This window comes from Colossoma macropomum, unplaced genomic scaffold, assembly GCF_904425465.1.
Source record: "Colossoma macropomum unplaced genomic scaffold, Colossoma_macropomum, whole genome shotgun sequence".
Lineage (NCBI taxonomy): Eukaryota > Metazoa > Chordata > Actinopteri > Characiformes > Serrasalmidae > Colossoma > Colossoma macropomum.
The window spans coordinates 4,241,629-4,262,604 of record NW_023494803.1 but is presented as its reverse complement, the minus strand read 5'-3'; the positions used below and the strand labels follow the sequence as shown (position 1 = coordinate 4,262,604).

Here is a 20,976-nt window from a genome sequence, read left to right as displayed (position 1 = left end):
CAAAGTCCAAACACCGTCAGTAAAAGGTTGCCAATAATGTACTGGGTTTGAATGTGAGAGCTACATTAGCCTCATAGTAAGAAGTTAAAGAAGCAAACTCTAGACACCAAAAATGTCTTGTCAGTCCGACTGCATTTAAGATGAAGAGACAATTCTTCACCAAATTGTCACTTGAACTGTAAATCTAAGCTTTGACGTAGCATATTTTCTCTTATTAATAACTACACTAGCAGATGATTCAGATGATATTAAGAAAAAGATGCATTTTTCTACCGGTAATCTGTTCAGAGCAGTCAGTTTGAGAGATCACACCGAAGCACCTTTACTGGTCTGCACGTTTGTTTGAAACTCGTTGCCTGGCTCGAATAAACGCATGCCCGCTGCCGCTTGGCCGGCAAGGATACATGTCCCACCCTGGTTAGAGTTATGGGCCGATATTCTCCACTCCCAGTGCTGCACAGTAAAGCACACGTCAGTGTTTTCCCTCCATGACTCATATAATGTACAAATTTGTTGATTTGGGACAGGAACCCTTCGGGGTGTCTTTCCCAAAGCAGGATTTCTCAATAAGCTGGAAAGACGAGGCAACCGCAATGAAATCACAGAAATATGTAACAGACATGGACATATGAGACATGGTCATTATAAATTATCATAAATAAAATAAAAACAAGAGAAATGTCTTTTTTTGGGGTACTGTTATATATATATATATATATATATATATATATATATATATATACACACACATGAATATATATATAATTTTCCATTTACTTAAAATGGAAAGTACCGACAGTATTAACGATGCTCAAAAAAGTCATATTGTGACTTAATTTATCAAAAAAAAATGAAATATTGCCATATTGCCCATCCTTATTTGTACATGAAAATGGAGTTTTTAGAAATCTCCAAACTGGAGAAAAGCAGTTTTCAAAAGATTCAGTCTTCAGTCACCGAAAATGAAGTTTTTGTGAGTTCGGGAGTCCAAAAGAGAAAAAAAAATATGTACATTTAAAAATAAATAAATAAAATAAATAAATTTAAAAATGTCTGGGATATATGTGAACAGAGTCTGAAACTTATTTTCATTGGTTAATGTTAGCTAACCTGCTTGTTTTTTGCTGCATTCTTGTAACTTAGCTGGCAATGATAGTCATAGTCTAGCTACACCCATATTTTCATTAGCTAATGTTAGCTAACCTGCTGGTTAGGGACCAGTTTTGTTGTTCTAGCTAATAATATTGGCTAGCCAGCTTATTTCTATTGATTGTAGCTAACTTATTTCTGTTATTATGCTATTGGTAGCTTAGCCTGCAGTGTTCGTCCAAGTCCAGCTGCAATCATTTTAATTAGATAATGTTGGCTAACCTGATATTGTTGGTTAGGCACCCCTTTTTTCTTCTATCTAATAATTGTGGCAAGCTAGTTTATTTTTTATCATTGTAAATAGCTAACATATCTCTTTTGTCCAGTTAATAACTTATCTTGTAATGCTAGTGCTACGCTAGCCACATTTTCATTAGTTAATGCTAGCTAATCTGCTAATGCTGAAGGAGAGCAGAGAGGCAAGGCATCATAAGGTCATCCGAATTGCTCCTTAAGCCAAATGTAGGAACGTTCTTGGCCTCTTCAGGGCAGGATTGACTTTTACTGCAAGTATCTAGCTAACTGAGAAATCCTACTCTGTGAAAACTCCCAGGATTGAGATTAAGGAAAGCTATTATACCTCATTGAATACATATGGACACACATGTATTTTGGAGTGAGGTCGGCCCTGCTTGTTCTACAGGTTGTCGTTCAGGTTTAAATGGCCATATCTGAGCTCAGATCAGCTATTCTGCTCTCTGCTGTTTGATAACATTGACCCATGGGTTGCTTGAGTATGAGTTTAAACGCGTTTTTGGCTGAAACTGGGCACTTTTTTGGCCTTTTGCAGCTAATCTATTACTGACCCTGATATTATACACTCACTGTCCGTTTCATTAGAAACCCCTACTCACTTTATGAGCTCCACCTGCCTTATAGATTCACTATATAGGTGTACAGTTACAGACTGTAACTCATCTGCCATCTGCTTCATTCATCATTGGTCAGTTTGGGTTCAGAGTAGCTCTGTGGCCAGAAACTGACCACTGATGAAAGACCAGAGAATGGCTAACAGATGGGAAACAGTCCCTAACCGTGCACAAGCAAGGTGGAGCTATGAGGGAGGGGTTTCTGAAGTAGCTGGTGAGCATATCGCTGTTGTCGGAGGAAAACCTCGTATCTCCATTTTTGACGTTTTTCAGTTTTTGACATAATTTGAAAATACCTGTTGCCCTTTACATTGTATGTAAATTTCATAGTGAATAGGCTAAAAGAAATGACCCAAAATGACTTGGAAAAAAGTCTGGTTCCATTGACTTACATTAAAAGTAAAGTAAGTTTTTTCCTTCTCCTGTAAAGTTACTGTTTTGGAGATACGAGGTTTTTTATCCTACAACAGTGATATGTCAGTATTCTAATACTCATGTTGTATCAGTATTATAACTCACTGGCTTTGATGTGACATTTTTGTCTCAATAAAACTGTGCGTTTGTGCTTTGTCTTATTATTTTCTCTGTGTGTCTTTGCGTGTTATGCATGCATGTTTACTGGAACTCTGCTTTGCTAGTCTTGCTGATGGCTTTGCATTGCGCCTGTAGTGTTTGTGCATCAAGTTTTCTTCTAGGAGTCCGTGAATGTGGTCACACAGTCGACACCTTTCCGTGCTCACTTGCTTCACCTGGGACTGACAGCTCTCCATGTTGTTCTTGCATATTATGGTGAAATGTTGTGTAGATTACTGTAGCTCACAGTAGATGTACTGTAGTCTTAGCATCAATGTTAGTTGTGGTACTGCACTGCTGCTTTCAGACACTGGGACACATGGTGAAGGGAATTCCTTTACTCTCTCTCTTTTTCCTCCATGTTCGTGTCACCTGCCGGGCACCCCCTCCCTCAAACCCTCCCCTCCTACCTCCCTCCCTCCCTCAAACCCTCCCCTCCTACCTCCCTCCCTCAAATCCTCCCCTCTTACCTCCCTCCCTCAAACCCTCTCTCTTTCTCACTGTCCACCCTATTTATCTCTCTCTGTTCCTTCCTTCCCTTGTCCTCTACCTCTGTTTCCCTCCCTCCTTTCTTTCCTTCTTCCCTCGTCCCTTATTCCCTCCGTCCCTTGTTCCCTCCTTCTGCCATTGCTTCTCCTTTCTTGTCACCACCCTCCCTCCCTCATTCCCTTCCTCACTTCTTAACTCACTTCTTCATTCCATCCTCCCTCATTTCCTCCCTCCCTAACTCATTTCATCATTCCCTCCCTCCTTCCCTCATCCTCCTTCCTTCTGTAACACCCTTGTTTTCTCCTTCCCTTGTTTACCTCCATTGTTGCCTTTCCTACCTCTCCATTTCCTGGCCTCATTTCCTCCCTCCTTACCTGATTTCCTCCCTCTCTAAACTCACTTTTTTCCTCCATCTAACTCTCATTTTCTCCTCGCTCTCTCCTTTCTTTCTCACCACCCTCCCTCCCTCGTTCCCTTCCTCATTTTCTGACTTCCTGCCTCGCTTCTTCATTCCATCCCCTCTGATTCCTCCCTCCCTACCTTATTTCCTCATTCCTTCCCTCCCTTCTTCCCTCGTCCTCCTTCCTTCCCTAACACACTTGTTTTCTTATTCCCTTGTTTACCTCCTCCCTATGTCCCTACCTACCTCTTCCCATCCTGGCCTCATTTCCTCCCTCCTTACCTGGTTTCCTCCCTCCCTCCTTCCCTCATTCTCTTCTTCATTCTCTCACCTCTCGCCTCACCTTCATTCCCTTTTCCCTCCCTCCCTAATTCATTTCCTCATTCCCTCTCTCCCTTGTTCTCCTTCCTTCCCTAACACCCTTGTTTCCTCCTTCCCTCGTTTACCTCCCTTGTTCCCTATGTCCTTACATACCCCTTCCTTTCCCTACCTCATTTACTCCCTCCTTACCCTTATTTCCTCTCTCCCTACTCCCTTCTTTCCTCCCTTTCCTTCCCCACACTCCTCATTTCCTCCCTCCTTCATTTTCTCTCTTCTTACCTCCCTCTCCCATTCCCTAACTCCCCTTCCTCATTTCCTCCCCTGCCTCTCTTCCTCATTCACTTGTTCCCTACCTCCCTTATTTCCTCCCCCCATTCCCTCACTTGGTCCCACTCTCTTTTCTGTACCTCTCTCACTCCCTACCACCTTCATTTCATCCCTCATTCTATCCCTCGTTCCCTCTCTCCTTCCCCTCCTCCCTTACCCCCTGTTCTCCTCTCTGCTGGCCGTGTAGCCGAGGCTCCTCAGGTGCGTGAGGAAAGGGGCGCTTGTTTCCGTCTGGTCGGCCCAGGTGCTCAGTGCTTGCACCCAGTGTCCACTCAGCTGAGTAAGCAGCTGTGTTGTTGCAGCGTGGGGAAAGCCTGGGGCCCACACTGCGATCGCTGCCCCCTGCCTGGGACAGGTAAGCTCCCGCTGGACTCAAATACACCCCTCACCCTCCTCCAGGGTCTGGTCCAATCACTCCTCCCCTCTCCTCTCTTGACTCCCACTCTGCTATCGTCTGTCTGCATGTGTGTGCCACCCTCTGCTACGTAGATGCTTCTACACGCCATCACTGGTTTTAGTGTCGCCTTCACTTTTTTCCATATGTCATTCTTTCCCTGTGTGTGTGTGTGTGTGTGTGTGTGTGTGTGTGTGTGTGTGTCTGATTTTAATTGATTTTTCATTCAGTTTTATCTATTAAAAGTATTGTAAACATGCTTACATTGTATTATAAGCAAATACATGTGATATACATTACTCTCCTTAAAAACAGGTAAGAATATTGTGATTTATTTATTGTCTCATTTTTTATTTTATATTCTATATTGCTGGGACAATGGTCAGTCATTCTGTCATTGTCTTCTTTGAATTAGTGATGCACCGAAATTTTGGCCACTGAAAATTTTAGCCAAAACTGATCAAAAGTGACACTTTCAGTTTTTGGCCTAAAGTGGAAAAAGACTGAGAATTTTACCCAAAATATTATATACGCCACAAAGTGTCTGACAAGAATTAATCATATTAAAGGCAATAAAAACGAGAAACAGTGATTAAAAACGCTGTTCCCTTCACCGGTCAGCATGTTCACATTCAAAAAGAGCTGCAGTGAACAACAAAGTCAACAGTACAATTGTTGGCCATGTGGAACCATTTCCTGGGTTCTAGGATTGAAATTAGAGATTTGTAATCACTCTTCATGCCAAGTATCGAGAGGAAGTTCAACACCAGAGAACTTCTCCATCACAGGTTTGATACCATGTTGAACACGATGTCCCACTTGACCAAAATAATTGTGGTTTTTGAGGTACTCGAGAAGCCCTAGTCCAGGGATCGGCAACCCAAATGTTAAGAAGAGCCATTTCAGTCCACTTTGGGAGCCACAACATTTTATGTCCATTTTAACATATTGGCTGTAAATTTGTCTCAGTATGTGCTGATGTGCTAATATAGACTAAAAAATATGATATAAACGAAAACACAGACTTACTTTGCTCTGCTTTAAGCTTTAGCTCAGCTGTAGCTGCTTTTCTCACATCTCCGACAGGAAACCGATCCTCAAAAGTAGAGCAGTTTCTTGTAAAATGTCTCTTAGTGTTCAACTTTTCAACTTTTCTTGTTCTAATTTTCCCGATCCACCCTAAATGGTGCCTGAGGTGCCAGAATGTAACTGCTGCACTATTTAAGGTGGAACGGGAAAATTTGAACAAGAAGCTGATTACAGCATCGCGACTTTTTAGTGTTTGACAATTTCTCTTTCAGGTTAAACGTATCAGGAAACCAGCTGGAGTGATTATAAATGCAATGCAAGTCCACCTGTCTCCAAAGTATCAGTTGTTCTTTGATTGCTCATCTTAAATCTCTTTGCCTTTTCGTTAGCTACTAGCTAGACAAGACCATAGTCTGCATTGCTGTGGTGACCAGCAGTCTTCGCACCAACCTTCAGGGTTAAAGGGTGAATTAGCAGTTCTACATTAACTCCATCATTTAAGACCATTTATTGTTTAAATTGTGTTGAACGATCAGCAGAGCTTTATTTTATTGCAAAAGAGGATTATTTTATTTTTACCTGTTGTGGAGCCGCAACAGGGCAGTAAAAGAGCTGGGTGTTGCCGACGCCTGATCTAGGATACTGTACCTACCGTTATAATGTTACTCTTTTTATTAATGCTACTCTTTTGATTAATTGTCAGCTCTGATTTGTCATATTGGCAACCAGACTTTTGGGTCTTTTTACACTTTATTCAAAAGCAAAATAAAAGCCAAAAAATTTTCAGTTTCAGTTTTTGTCCCGAATTTCAGTTTCAGCCAAGAACTTTCATTTCGGTGTATCACTAGTTTGAATGTTCATGTGTTCGTTTGTAGTAACACACATGCTGTCAAGAACAGCTGTGTCTGATAGTGAGCGCGATTCTTTGTACTGTAACTTCCATTCCTCGTTATCCATTATGATTTTGCCGTTTAAAAGAGGAAACTCAGGAAGTCTGTGTTTGCAAAGTGCTACATGCTGTTGTGGTTGGCACCTTCTTTTAATCCGCTGGACGCAGAACAAAAGAGCCTTGACGTTTCCACACCCTTCATCAGCTCACTGGTGGGAGTTTCTGTTTGGTCTTATTACAAAAGATTTACTTTGTACTTTAGGGAAGAACATTCTCCAGGAATGGGAGTGATGCAGTTCATGCTCAGGATCCTGTGATCAGGACCTTCTGAGGGTTTCTTATAGGGCTGCATTAACGTGTCCAAAAGTTTGTAGACACCTGCTTATGAGCACCTCTTCTGAAATCAAGGGCATTAATAGAGCATCTGTTCCCCTTCTGCAGCAGCAACAGCCTCCGCTCTTCTGGGAAGACTTTACACTACATGGAGCATTGCTGTGAGGATTTGATTGCATTCAGCCACAAGAGCATTAGTGAGGTCAGGTACTGATGTTGGGTGATTTGTTCAGCCACTCCAACTCAATTAGAAGGGCTGTCTGGATACTTTTGGACATGGTGTGTGTTGTGCAGCCCTAGTTCCACACTTACATCCCATTGAAAGACAAGTTAAAAAAAAAAAAAAACATAAATCTTCATCAGTTCATTGTTCTTCGTCCTGAGCAAACAATGCAGGTTCTTCTTCCATGTGGAAGCTGTTGAGATGTTTGAATGAAAGGCTTAATTGTCAGATCCTTACTCACCATTGTTTCATTGCATGAGCTGTCTGACCCAACTTCGCTGTCCAAACCATAATCCCAAATGACCGTTGTCCTGGATTACGCTCGGGCCTGCTTCCAATCCAAAGAAAATCACGCCCTACTCAATTCTCCTACTCCCTTCCACTTTGGGATCCAAGACAGTGTTGACTTTAGATGTCTAAAATTATTATTATTGGTCTGCTGTTCATGATTTACATTGCATAATAACTTTTATGAAATTACACAGTTACATGTAATGATTAAACTAAAGGTTGTATGGTTTAGACATTTCTGGAAATAAGACTGCATGCACTATATATATGTAAATACATAGGGCATGCAGTCTTCTCAATTAGAACTCAATTAGCAGTGTCTGGGGTGCCTTTCCATACGACTGTATATACTCTAGTAGTTCACTGCTGGACACCAAAAAGCATCCGTTTCAAATTGGAATAAAACATATTTTGAGGACATTTCAACCATGGACTTGGGTCTGCCTGAGTAGGAGTGTCTAGGGGAAGTGAGAAGAGGGTTACAGGAACAGGCAATGCCATATTTTCCAGTACTGCATTTCATAAACACTATCTCTGTGTCTCTTAGCTGCGTTTAAGGAGATATGTCCTGGCGGCATGGGCTACCATGTCACCACTCCATATGTCTACAAGCCCAAACCTCCCCCAGCCAACCCCTGGAACCAGCCAGACAGCCATGGGCAGCCCAAGCCCACAATCAAGCACCAGGAACCTGTGCCGGGGGTCCTGCCCCTGCCCTTCCCTACGCTGCAGCAGCCCGTGGAGGCTTTCAGCTTTACCGAGAGACAGCTGCCCGTTGTGCCAGGTAAGCTTGGAACGATGTCAATAAACAACTTCTAAATCAAGAAGAATGGCAGTTCTACAACGAGATACAAGTAATTATGTGGGTTGTAAGCACATAGTAATAGCTTTTAACACTTTTAATTGTATGCTTATTGTTTAGTTAGGGTAACTGCAGTGAAACATATATTATCGCTGTCAAATCAAAACCTCCTAACTCATTTGTTTTTGAGAGGGTGGAGGAGGGTTTAACACCTCTTGGAAACACCAGCTGCCCTTTACACTGACATTTCATGACAAATAAACCAATAGAAATGGTCTGATTTTCATTAATTTACATTAACATACTTTACAGTAAAGAAAGTTGTTTTTGCAAGTTCCCAGCGCTCCCACAGCCATCCGTAAGTCCAAGTCCTTTCTGTCTCCGGGTGGGCAGGATGAGTATAATACAGTATACCTGGGGCCGTATTACAGAAACTTCCTATCTTTTCGTCCTAACTTAAGATCTCACAGGTCAAGATTTTTCACAAATTCGTATTACAGAAGCAAATCTTATCTTACAGCATCTTATCTTATCTCAAGTTAGGAAATCTTAACTTACTCGATGGAAGTCGACAATCAACTGTCGTGTCTGTTACCTAGCAACCGACCATACGTGCACAGCTGAAACGTAAACACGTAATCAAGTAAGTTAGCCAGACAGCTAACGTTAGCTACCGTTACTAAAAAAGATCAAATAAAACTAAAGCATAAACTGAAAGTTAAGAATATTGTTTCAGCGCTTTGTGCTGTTTATCAGAGCGTCGCCGTCTCCAGTTTCAGTTTCAGTCTCCCAAATGCTTTAGCTGAGCGCTAACGTTATTCCTCCTAATAAACAGACACACATTCAGTGTATGTTGATATACAAACTCAGTTCTCACTAGTGCTAAAGTGAGGATCAGGACTAGAGCTAGGGTCAGTTTTTAGATTGAGGTTAAGGTTTTAGGTTTAAGGTGACGAGTTTGGTTGGTGAGCATTTACACTGGACCATCAAGGTGAAGTGCTAACTAATTTAGCTTCTGTTATACAGGAGATTAGCTTATTGAGGTCCGAGCTTACTCATAGACCACCCCCCACAAACACAGACACAATGAACCTGCACAAACAATTGAACTACATTTCAGCAGAACAGCAAAATTATTCAGACTTGTTTATCTGGGAGGTCGGATGTCCCTTGAACTTGAACAGCCCATTTTGGCCTTTAGACGTGACCAACACTTTGAAGTGCTGCAGTCTGCTCCCAGTTTCTGTCTCTCTTTTTGTCTCTGTCTCTTTCACCTCACGCACATTTTCTCGTTCTCTTTCATACACACACATTATCACATCATTGCTTGGCACTGAACAAAGAAAAATGAGCTGGCATTGAAGAAGAGCATAGACTTCAGTACATGACTGCCAGTTTTTCTATTGTGCTCTATGGACAATGAATACATGGGACAGCTCTCTCTGTCTTACTCTCTCTCTCTCTCTCTCTCTCTCTCTCTCTTCTCTCTCTCTCCTTGTCTGTATCATACAAATGTCCCATACAAATGTATCATTTTATACACATATTTTACATATGTATATATATGTATATATATATATATATATATATATATATATATATACATATATATATCGCTGCTGTCAGAAGAAAACCTCCATTTTTGTTGTTTTTCAGTTTTTGACATAATTTTAAAATACCCATTGTCCTTTACATTGTATGTAAATTTCATGAAGAATGGATCGAAAGAAACAGCCCAAAATGACTCGGAAAAAAGTCTGGTTCCATTGACTTACATTAAAATTAAAGTATGTATTTTCTTCTCCTGTAAAGTTACCATTTTGGAGATACGAGGTTGTCTATCGACAACAGTGTATATATATATAGTTACTTAGTTAGTTACTTAGTTAGTTATATAAATCCACACACACTATATGGGAAAAAGACTACACATTGCACCCATATGAGCTGTTGGACTCCCCATTCCAAAATCATGGGGAATAATGTGGCTCCCCGTTTGCAGCTATAACAGCCTCCACTATCCTGGGAAGGCTTTCTGCAACACTTTGGAGTGTGTCTGTGCACCATGCTGTCATTAAAACACTATATTACAGTTACCATCATTTTTGGCATGCAGTGTTGAAATGACCTTAAATTAGCTGAAGAATGCAGACTGGCTTGTTTTGGACTCAAAGATTAGAACTTGGGATTCGACTTAGGACTTGCCTGTCTTGACTTTACTTGTAATTTAGTAAACTTAATTGCCATCTCCGGCTGCTCGCCATGGAAGCCCATTTCATGAAGCTCCTGATGCACAGTTCTTTTGCTGATGTTGCCTCCAGAGGCAGTTTGGAGCTCTGAGTGATGCAACAGAGGACAGGCACTGTGCACTTCAGCTCTTGGCGGCCTCTGTGAGTCTGAGCGGTCCACCGATTCGTGGCTGAGCTGTTGTTGCTCCTAGTCACTTGCATTCCACAATAATAGCACTTACAGTTGACGGGGGCAGATCTAGCAGGACAGGACTTTCACAAACTGACTTGTGGCACAGGTGGCATCTTATGACAGTGCGTATACATGCACTCAATAATCCGATCCTAATCGGATTTCTGCAGTTATCCGATTATTCAAATGGTCACATAAACACCATATTCCGATCTAGAAATCCGATTAAGAAATCCGATAAAGAGAGCTGGATTTTAGCTCAGTAATCAGATTTCTCAGCGCGTGTATACTCATAGTCCGATTTCTATCAGATTTCTCAGTCACAACAGACGGTGGATGTCGTGAGACGCAGCAACACACTTTTGGAGCAGCGTTGAAACTGAACAAGAAATAAAGGATTTAAATATTCTTCGTCTTCTAAATGATGTAAGTTCATATTTTCAGGTAAAGTGGCGCGATGTTTAAAAAACCCGGCACTTTGCGTTCCGTTTACGTCACATCTTCTTCTATGAGTTTATTGGCTGGTAGCAAAGCAGAAATCTGATTATTGCCTGACTCATGTAGACCCGGAGTTTCCCCATTGTCTGATTACTCAAGTGCATGTAAAGGTGCTAATCGGATTACTGACAAAATCTGATTTTCTGCAGTCATCAGATTTTTAGTGCATGTAAACACACTCATTGTCTTCAGTACAACCCACTTTGCTGCCAGTGTTTGTCTATGGAGACTGCAAGGCTGTGTGCTTTATTTATTTTATCTGTTAGTAACGGGTGTGGTTGAAACACCAACTCGATAATTAGGAGGAGTGTCCACATACTTTTGGCCATATAGTGTATGCGTGTACATATATATTGCTGCTGTCGGAAGAAAACTTTGTATCTCTGTTTTTGTCGTTTTTCACTTTTTGACATAATTTGAAAATGTCTGTTGCCCTTTATATTGTGCGTAAATTTCATGATGAATGGACCAACAGAAACGGCCCAAAATGACTTGGGAAAAATTCTGTTTCCATTGACTTACATTAAAAATAAAGTATGTTTTTTCCTTCTCCTGTAAAGTTACCATTTTGGAGGTACGAGGTTTTCTTCCGACAGCAGCGATATATAAGTATGCATGTGTTAATATGCCCTATACTGCTATATAAATGAAGTAAATGAAGGATCTCTAAGTTTTGTATAATACTATTTATGTAAGTAACAATATATCCTAAGAACTCTAACCATAACCTCAGTAAACTAAATATTTTTACTCTTTCAGTTTAAAAAATTTAAACATTGAGCTTTTGTAAAAAATCCCTTTACAAAGTTTTTCTGTTTTTCCTACAGTCAGGACATTTTGAAAATGTATAAAAACCAACTCCGTACATCAGCACATTCATCAGCATAACAGTCAGCCACCTTTAAGATCTACCAGAATGAGTCAGTCCTATCGACTTTAGTGTCTTTAAATGACAGCCAGTCCCAGACACTCTATGCAACTGTGTTTTCTCCCTTCACACTCTTGAACAATACGCACCATACAGCTTTTACTACCGTTCTCTAAAAAGCAGTCCATAAAGCTTTTGTGCTGCTGAAATACGAGGCGGCCTTGGCTTTAAGCGCAAACGTTAGTGGGATGGCTGCGACTTTTATTAACATTTCATCCCTAGGCAGTAATTTCACAGCTCAAAGTCATATTCAGACGGCTCAAGGTGATGCTCCCACTGCTTCGTGAAAGGAATGGTTTTATAATGTGTAACCCAAAGGGTAACTTTTAAACCATATGCCTGTTTTGGATCTCCTAAGTCAGATTTCAAGAAGTTTTAGTTCGTTTTTACAGTTTGAAGTGTAAAAACCTCACAGTGCGAAAATGTGTGTGAATGCCAGCTGATGTATGTGAGAGGCCTGAACCCTTATGTTCTGTTTTTGTGTGATTTCTTATTGAATTATGGTGTGCAGTGGCCACAGCAGCCCCGGAGCAGGTAGGTTGGGTTCCCTCTGCCCATAAAAAGGCCTTATGCACCTGCGCAGCAATGAAGCAGCAATGCATGTCCCAACGCAGCAAGCCGACACGAAGCAGGATTCCATGCAGCATGAGGCCGGCATCATCACCGCTGCATGAGGCGGCCATGCTAAATACGCAGCGTTCAGCTCCTGTGGAGCGTTTGTGTGTGTGTGTGTGTGTGTGTGTGTGTGTGTGTGTGTGTGTGGGTGTGTGTGTTTATGCTTTGTATTCGTTCCTTTCTTGCGTATGGATGAGATGTTTGTGAGTGATATTGTAAAATAGGAATAGAACATATTAAAGAAACACTTTGGTAAAAAATCTAGGTAACACTTTCTATGAATGTCACGTTTGTAAGCATCTATAAACACATTCATAACGCTATAATGCCTTCATATGGCATTATAAACATGATTATAAACATTTATAAAAATGAATTACACTTTATAGCCATGTTTATTATACATTATGAATTGTTAATATAATGCATTATAAGTAGTGTTGATAACATGTTATAATGTCAGTGCCAAAGAAGTCAGTCCCAGCTTGGAGAGCGTAAAGTAAAGACAAATACCAAGCTAACGGTGGTGTACATTACCTTTCCCACATTGGGTAAAACACTGATGGCAGCTCTAGTTTAAACTCTGACATTTGAAGCCTGTAATGTGCTTTACTGTGAATGTGTTAGTGTTTCAGTAAATCCTTCAGTAAATACTTCAACTTGAAGCCTCACTCTGAACACTGGAGGAGGCTTTAGTACAGTACGCTTTACTTTACTTAGAGCGGACAAATACGACTTATGAGCTCTTATAATTTGTTATGAACAGTACTTATAATGTATTATGTTAACAAATCATAATGCATAATAAGCATGGCTATAACGTGTAATGCATTTTTATAAATATTTATAGCCATGTGTATAATGCCTTATGAATGCATTATAACATGTTATGAATGTGTTTATAGATGCTTACAAAGGTGACATTCATAGAAAGTGTTACCAAAATCTCTAACATCACCCCAAATGTAGTCGATCAGCCAAGTCATGTTTGCTTCTGCCTTTTGCACTGGGGTTATGAGGCTAATGCAGCTAAGAAGGAAAAAAATACGAATGACCACTAATTAGCATTGCAAATACTTAAAGTTGCAGTGTGTAAGATTTAGTGGCATCTAGTGGTGAGGTTGCAGATTGTGACCAACTGATTACCCCTCCCTTTCTAATCTTGTAGGTGGCCGTCAGGTTTTCTGCCTTTGCCTGTCCCGATTTTGTTTTGCTTCTTTCCCAGGCTTATTACATACTAAGCCTTATCATTCAGTAACTACAGGGACTTAAGTGCAAACTGGTTGAATGTTTCTTAGGTTATAGAAGTGTGTAATAAAACTCTGGGCCTAGGGTTAAAGCGGCAGGTTTTCATGTTTAAAAAGGAGAAGATTAATTATATGGTTTGCAGGATCCATTATCTTTCTCTGAATTGGCCAACAGTGCTCAAATATTGAGGTCTGTACTAAACAACTTAAGAAGCCAGTTTATTTTTTAATTATAATGTTTTCACCTATAGTTTTCTATGTGCTTCTAAATTTTCTGTTGCGCCACTGAGCCTTTAGTGTTGCACTTGTGCTACAGAATCTGCTAGGTGGCGTGAGCTGAAAATTTGGTGGACATAGCAACAGTAATTAAGGGAGAAGGTCAGTTGATGGGGTATAATTATACATTACTTGTTCGCTACTAAGCGTATAACAGTTTCAAAAATCAGAAAAGGTGAAAGTTATAAATAAACAGCGTATCAACATTTAAAACTGGATGACGAATACACTTCTTGGCAATTTTGTATCGTTTATAACTGGGTTGCAACGCGTATGATATAGAAAAAAAAGCTAATTAAAGCTCGATTGAACTCAAAACTGAGTATATCGTAACACCCCTCTTAGCTACATTAGCCCCGCAGCTAACGAAGCACCAGACACCAAACGTCTTGGCTGACTGACTACATTTGGGGAAAACCGTGAATGTATCATTTGAAAATTCTTCCGCTTTTATGAGAATACACCCTTGCTTTGATCTGGAAACACTAGAAGGATGGACTGATGAAATGTAGGATGGACTAATCCAAGGAAATCCAAAAGTCCAGGTCATCAGGCCACGCTTAGTTTCTATAGCCTGTCAGCCTGAAACCTAAGCAGCAGCTGTATTAGAAAAAGTTGGAAGAAGCACTTTTAGCAGGGAGATCACTGCAGAGATGAAGATGTGTGTGTATTGGTGTGCGTGGTGAGGCCTAGACAGCTGTTATGTAGGTCCTCGCTCTTCTTCCACTTGGCTGTAAAAGCTCATTTAAGCTTTTCTCCGCCATAACCGCCGCCGTCCTGCTCTGCTGTTTACTGCAGCCTCGGCATGAGCTGTGTGCATGACAGAGAGAGAGAGAGAGAGAGAGAATCAGAGAGAATAGAGAGAGAGAGAGAGAGAGAGAGATGCAGCCTACGCCGCTTACACTGGCTCATTACTCATATATCCGTACACACTTTGCCTCACACTTTGACAGATTAGTGTATTTACTGTGTTTGTGTGTGTTTATCTTTTTGAAGGAGCTTTCTTCCTCTGGTGGTATTGATAGGTCTGTAGTAGAGCAGCATCAGCTGTCTCCTGGTGTGTCCACCATACCGATGGAGCCTGCATACCGAGGTGTTTAACTTGCATCTTTAACATCTCTCATCTTGACTTGCCTCATTGAACTGTGCCTTTTAACAAGGGTTAACAAGTGTCGTAGGAGTTTGGACTCTTGTTAGGCTGTTAGGTTCGGCTTAATCCCACACTATCCTGAGCAAGAACCTAATTCCCATGTGATCTGATCCAATCCGATATGGCAAGAATGTAACACTGCGATACCTAAAGATATTTTCACAATAGTAGTGGGCATAAGGCCAAAAATGTATATCACAATGTAATTAAAAATTCTGAAGGTTCTGTTATACATCATAGTGCGTATATATATATATATATATATATATATATATATATATATATATATATATATATATATATACACAGTGGGGTGCGAAAGTTTGGGCAGCCTTGTTAATTTTCCTGATTTACCTTTATAAATCATTGATTGTTTGGATAAAAAAATTCTGTGAAATATATCATATAGGGGACAAACACAGTGATACTTGAGAAGTGAAACGAAGTTTATATGAATTACAGAAAGTGTGCAATAATTGTCTAAACAAAATTAGGCAGGTGCATAAATTTGGGCACCAAAAAAAAAACCTTAACTCAATATTTAGTAGATCCTCCTTTCGCAGAAATAACAGCCTCTAAACGCTTCCTATAGCTTCTAATGAGAGTCTGGATTGTGGCTGAAGGTATTTTAGACCATTCTTCTTTACAAAACATCTCTAGTTCATTCAGGTTTGATGGTTTCCGGGCATGGACAGCTCTCTTTAAGTGACACCACAGATTTTCAATAATATTCAGGTCTGGGGACTGAGATGGCCATTCCAGAACGTTGTACTTGTTCCTCTGCATGAATACCTTAGTAGATTTTGAGCAGTGTTTAGGGTCGTTGTCTTGTTGGAAGATCCAGCCCCGGCGCAGCTTCAGCTTTGTCACTGATTCCTGGACATTGATCTCCAGAATCTGCTGATATTGATTGGAATCCATGCGTCCCTCAACTTTAACAAGATTCCCAGTCCCTGTACTGGCCACACAGCCCCACAGCATGATGAAACCACCACCAAATTTTACTGTAGGTAGCAGGTGTTCTTCTTGGAGTGCTGTGTTCTTTTTCCTCCATGCATAACAACCCTTATTATGCCCAAATAACTCTATTTTAGTTTCATCAGTCCACAGCACCTTATTCCAAAATGAAGCTGGCTTGTCCAAATGTGCTTTAGCATACCTCAAGCGGCTCTGTTTGTGATGTGGGCGGAGAAAAGGCTTCCTCTGCATCACTCTCCCATACAGCATCTCCTTGTGCAAAGTGCGCCGAATAGTTGAACGATGCACAGTGACTCCATCAGCAGCAAGATCATGTTGTAGGTCTTTGGTGCTGGTCTGTGGGTTGACTCTGACTGTTCTCAACATCCTTCACTTCTGTTTATTCGAGATTTTTCTTGGTCTGCCACTTCGAGCCTTGACTTGAACTGTGCCTGTGGTCTTCCATTTTCTCACAATGTTTCTCACAGTGGAGACTGAAAGCTGAAATCTCTGAGATAGCTTTCTGTATCCTCCCCCTAAACCATGACGGTGAACAATCTTTGTTTTCAGGTCATTTGAAAGTTGTTTTGAGACTCCCATGCTGCGACTCTTCAGAGAAGATGCAAAGAGGAGAAAAACTTACAATTGCCCCCCTTAAATACCCTTTCTCATAATTGGAGTCACCTGTGTATGGAGGTCAAGGGTCAGTGAACTTACCAAACCAAATTTGAGTTCCAATAATTAGTTCTAAAGGTTTTGAAATCAATAAAATGACAACAGTGCCCAAATTTATGCACCTGCCTACTTTTGTTTAACCAGTTATTGCACACTTTCTGTAAATCATATAAACTTCATTTCACTTCTCAAATATCACTGTGTTTGTCCCCTATATGATATATTTCACGGAGTTTTTTTATCCAAACAATCAATGATTTATAAAGGTAAATCAGGAAAATTAACAAGGCTGCCCAAACTTTCGCACCCCACTGTATATATATATACATATATATATGTATACATACCCTCCTTGGACACAATTTACTCCAATAACTACACCAATAACAGCTACAACAGCAACAATGAGCATCCTTCTTACCTGGGAGTGTGACACGCTCCAAGAGCCACATTGCACGGCCACAACCCTAAGCTCCCCATGGTCGCATGGAACTTGTGGTGGCTACGTCGTTCCACTGGTGTTGCCAAATTTCAGCACAATTCACTCATTAAGATGTAAACAAAGTCATTCAGAGTCATTTGGTGTGAAATACTTTGTTTTAGAGAAATTACCAAGTCAGAATTGAAACAGTGGTGGTGATGGGAACCAGGCGGTTGAAGGGTTTAATGCCTCTAAAAGCTCCCTCACAGAAAGTTATGGGAGTACATGAAATGATTACAGTTAAGCTGCATGATGCCTCAGACATTGTTTGCAGTAGTTCTGAAAAAAGGGTTTTGGCTCTAAAGTGTATTTTTAAAATAGATTCATGGTGGAGAGATACATGCAGGATGCTGTAAGGCAAAATCTTTTTCGAACAAAACTTACTTTTTCAGATTTACCACTATTTTACCATCTTCAACATTACCTATAAAAAAGTCAGAAGACATGTAGGTTCACTGGTAACTCCTGTCTCCTATCACCACTGTAAAGGGGGCTATTAGCACTCAGATTGCTTTTTGTGAGAATCATTGAAAGAGAGGAAACCCACACCAGCAGGATCTCACAAATACATGTATGTCTGTAGCTGCAAATTTTACGTGTGAAGTTAAACAAAATGTTTGCGATTAGAACTTGCATATGATTTATCATCAAAACAATCGCTAGTTTACTCAATTACTAAAACAGTCATCTGCAAAAGTTTGCGCACCCCTGGTTAAACGACAATCTTTGTGGATAAGTTGACATCCTCTACACGAGAACACACTTCGGCACATTTTAATTTGCTGAATTTAACATATTGAGGAAAAAAATTATATAAGATGTGGCCTGTGCAAAAGTTATGGCACATTTAATATTTCATATTTTTTTTTCCCAATAAAAACATATCATTAAACCGGGGCTGTATATTCAAAAGCCCAGCGTACAATGCAGAATTGACATGAGGCTCTACAATTAGTTTAATGAACTGTGCAGCTGCATCGATATTTAGTGATGCAGTTTATTGTGATGATAACATATTGTTGCATTGCCCTCCCCTAGTTTCTGATATAATGTGCACAGCTGATTTGATGATATGAGATACGCTACTTTATCCGAGGATCTCAAAGTTGCTGTGTGTCTCATAACTTTTCCTCTCTCTGCTCTTTTTTCTTTTCCTTCCGTTCTCCAGAGGTGGTAGAGAAAATCGTGCCAGCCGCTCCAGTAGCCATCTTGCCGTCCAGCGCCCCCCAGGACATCTCGCCTACTCAGCTGGCAGGTAGGACCAACACATGGACATGACTTTAATTATTGAGATAGGGTGCCATGTTAATAATAGCTTTCATATCAGGTCTCTTACACATTTAAAGCCTTGTTATATGTAGAATTTCTGGATTGATATAAATACTCTTAAAGTATGATGAATGAAATGAAAAAAAAATCTATGCTGAATAATAAATTATTAAATATTTTTATGTGTTAATGTTATTCCCAGGAATCTACAAAAAAATGGCACAGGAGCATCCCTAAACATTAACACTCATTCAGAATGCAGTCTTATGAATGTCTTTGCTGTCTGAGCAAAACCTTGTATCTCCTTTTTTGTTGTTTTTCATGTTTTAACATAGTTTGAAAATAGCAGCTGTGACTTACATTGTGCTAAAAAATTTTGTCGAAAAGTCTAAATGAAACAAATAAGCTCCTGCTGTAACATTAATAATGAAAAAATTAGTGAAACCTTCAAATCATCACCCTTTAAATGCTAAACCGTAAGTTGAACAACAATTACTAAATGTTGAAAAGAGAGAAGGAAAGCAAACGAAAACACAGACTTACTTTGCTTTAAGCTTCAGCTCAGCTGTAGCTGCTTTTCTCAGGCAGGAAACTTTTCCACAAAAGTAGAACAGTTTCTTGTAAAATGTCTCTCAATGTTTGACTTTTTACAAGATTGAAGTCGCTTCTCATTCACCAGCTTCTTGCTTGAATTGTCCTGTTCCACTTTGAGTCGACAGAATGTACTTGCTGCGCCATTTAAGGTGGAATGAAAAAATTCAAATGAGAAACAGACTTCAGCTTAACGACGTTTTAGTGTTTGACAGTTTGTCGCTGCAGATTAAACGTATCAGGAAACCAGCCGAGGGCTTAGAAATGCAAAAAGTCCATTCGTCTCCAAATTATCAATGTCTGTCGTAAATCTCTCGTTTTGCCCTTTCGTTAGCTACTAGCTAGGCGAGATTATTGTTTGCATTGCTAGGGTGACCAGCAGTCTGCACACTAACATTTAGGGTCAACGGTTGGTGAATTAGCAGATCTATATTAACTCCAACATTTAAGACCGTTTATTGTTAAAACTGAGATCAGCAGAGCTTCATTTTACTGTAAAGCAGGATTATTTTATTTTCACCTAAGAATCTAATTCTGCTGTGGAGCCTCAACAGGGCTGTAAAAGAGCCCATGTTGCCGACCTCTGACCTAGTAAATAAACCATTTTAATGTGTCTAATTTGGGTTTGACTGAAAAAGAACAAGGCCTTAATAAACCCCCAGTATGTGTTTCTTAAATTAAAGTGTTATGTTGATTTACACACCCAGACACCGGCCTGCTATTATTATGGCCTCCCTTCCAGAAGTACATTTCAAATGCAGGAAAAAATGCAGAGCCTACACCAACTGACCACATCAATAAGCATACCTAACTTATATCTACAGCATTGTCCATTTTATCAGGTCAGTTAACTGTGGTCTTTGTAGCTCTGCAATTACAGACTGTAGTCTATTTGTTTATCTGCATGCTTTGTTAGCCCCTTTCAATGGTCAGGACCCCCACAGAGCAGGTATTATTTGGGTGGTGGATCAATCTTAGCACTGCAGTGACATTGACGTGGTAGTGGCATGTTAGTGCGTGTTGTGCCAGTGAGAGTGGATCAGACACAGCAGTGCTGCTGGAGTTTTTAAACACTGCGTCCACTCTATTAGACACTCCTATCTTGTTGGTCCACCTTGTAGACATAAAGTTAGAGACAGTAGCTCATCTGCTGCTGCACAGTTTGTGTTGGTCATCCTCTAGTCCTTCATCAGTGGTCACAGGACGCCTTTTAGCTGGATATTTTTGGTTGGTGGACTATTCTCAGACCAGCAGTGACACTGCTGTGTCTGATCTACTCGCACCAGCGCAACACACACTAACACACCACCACCACGTCAGTGTTACTGCAGTACTGAGAATGATCCACCCGCTCTGTGGGGGTCCTGACCATTGGAGAACAGGGTGAAAGGGGGCTAACAATGTATGCAGAGAAACAGGTGGACTACAGTCTGTAATTGTAGAACTAGAAAGTGGACCTATACGGTAAGTGGAGCTGATAAAATGGACAGTGATGGTAGATACAAGGTGTACGTAATAAAGTGACTGGTCAGTGTGTACACATCTGTCATCTCACATCCTCTTCCTCTCCTCCTCCATTTGCTGAAGAGCATTTGCATTCTTCTCTTCCTCGGAGTGTCCGCATGTTTCTCAGGTCAGGGGCAGAAATAGATGATAGAAATATGCTCAGTGAACGTGTCTGTCCCTAACGTCCTTGGGTCTGTCTGCCTCTCCATCTCTCTCACTCTTCCACCATCTATATTTACAGACTTTGTATCATCCGCAGAGACACTATGTACG

General features: G+C 40.5%; 1 protein-coding gene across 3 annotated transcripts in view; it reads left to right on the top strand.

Moving 5' to 3' along the window:
• ltbp1 (latent transforming growth factor beta binding protein 1) overlaps positions 1 to 20,976 on the top strand; it is a 229,208-nt gene that overhangs the window by 138,747 nt on the left and 69,485 nt on the right. The window contains exons 7-11 of one of the 3 annotated variants that reach the window (XM_036592703.1): positions 4,316 to 4,483; positions 7,835 to 8,071; positions 12,448 to 12,470; positions 15,071 to 15,167; positions 18,506 to 18,592. In XM_036592703.1, the coding sequence (XP_036448596.1) occupies positions 4,316 to 4,483; positions 7,835 to 8,071; positions 12,448 to 12,470; positions 15,071 to 15,167; positions 18,506 to 18,592 (612 nt within the window). The remainder of the gene's footprint in view (positions 1 to 4,315; positions 4,484 to 7,834; positions 8,072 to 12,447; positions 12,471 to 15,070; positions 15,168 to 18,505; positions 18,593 to 20,976) is intronic. The other 2 variants (XM_036592702.1, XM_036592701.1) reach the window with 2 other exon arrangements.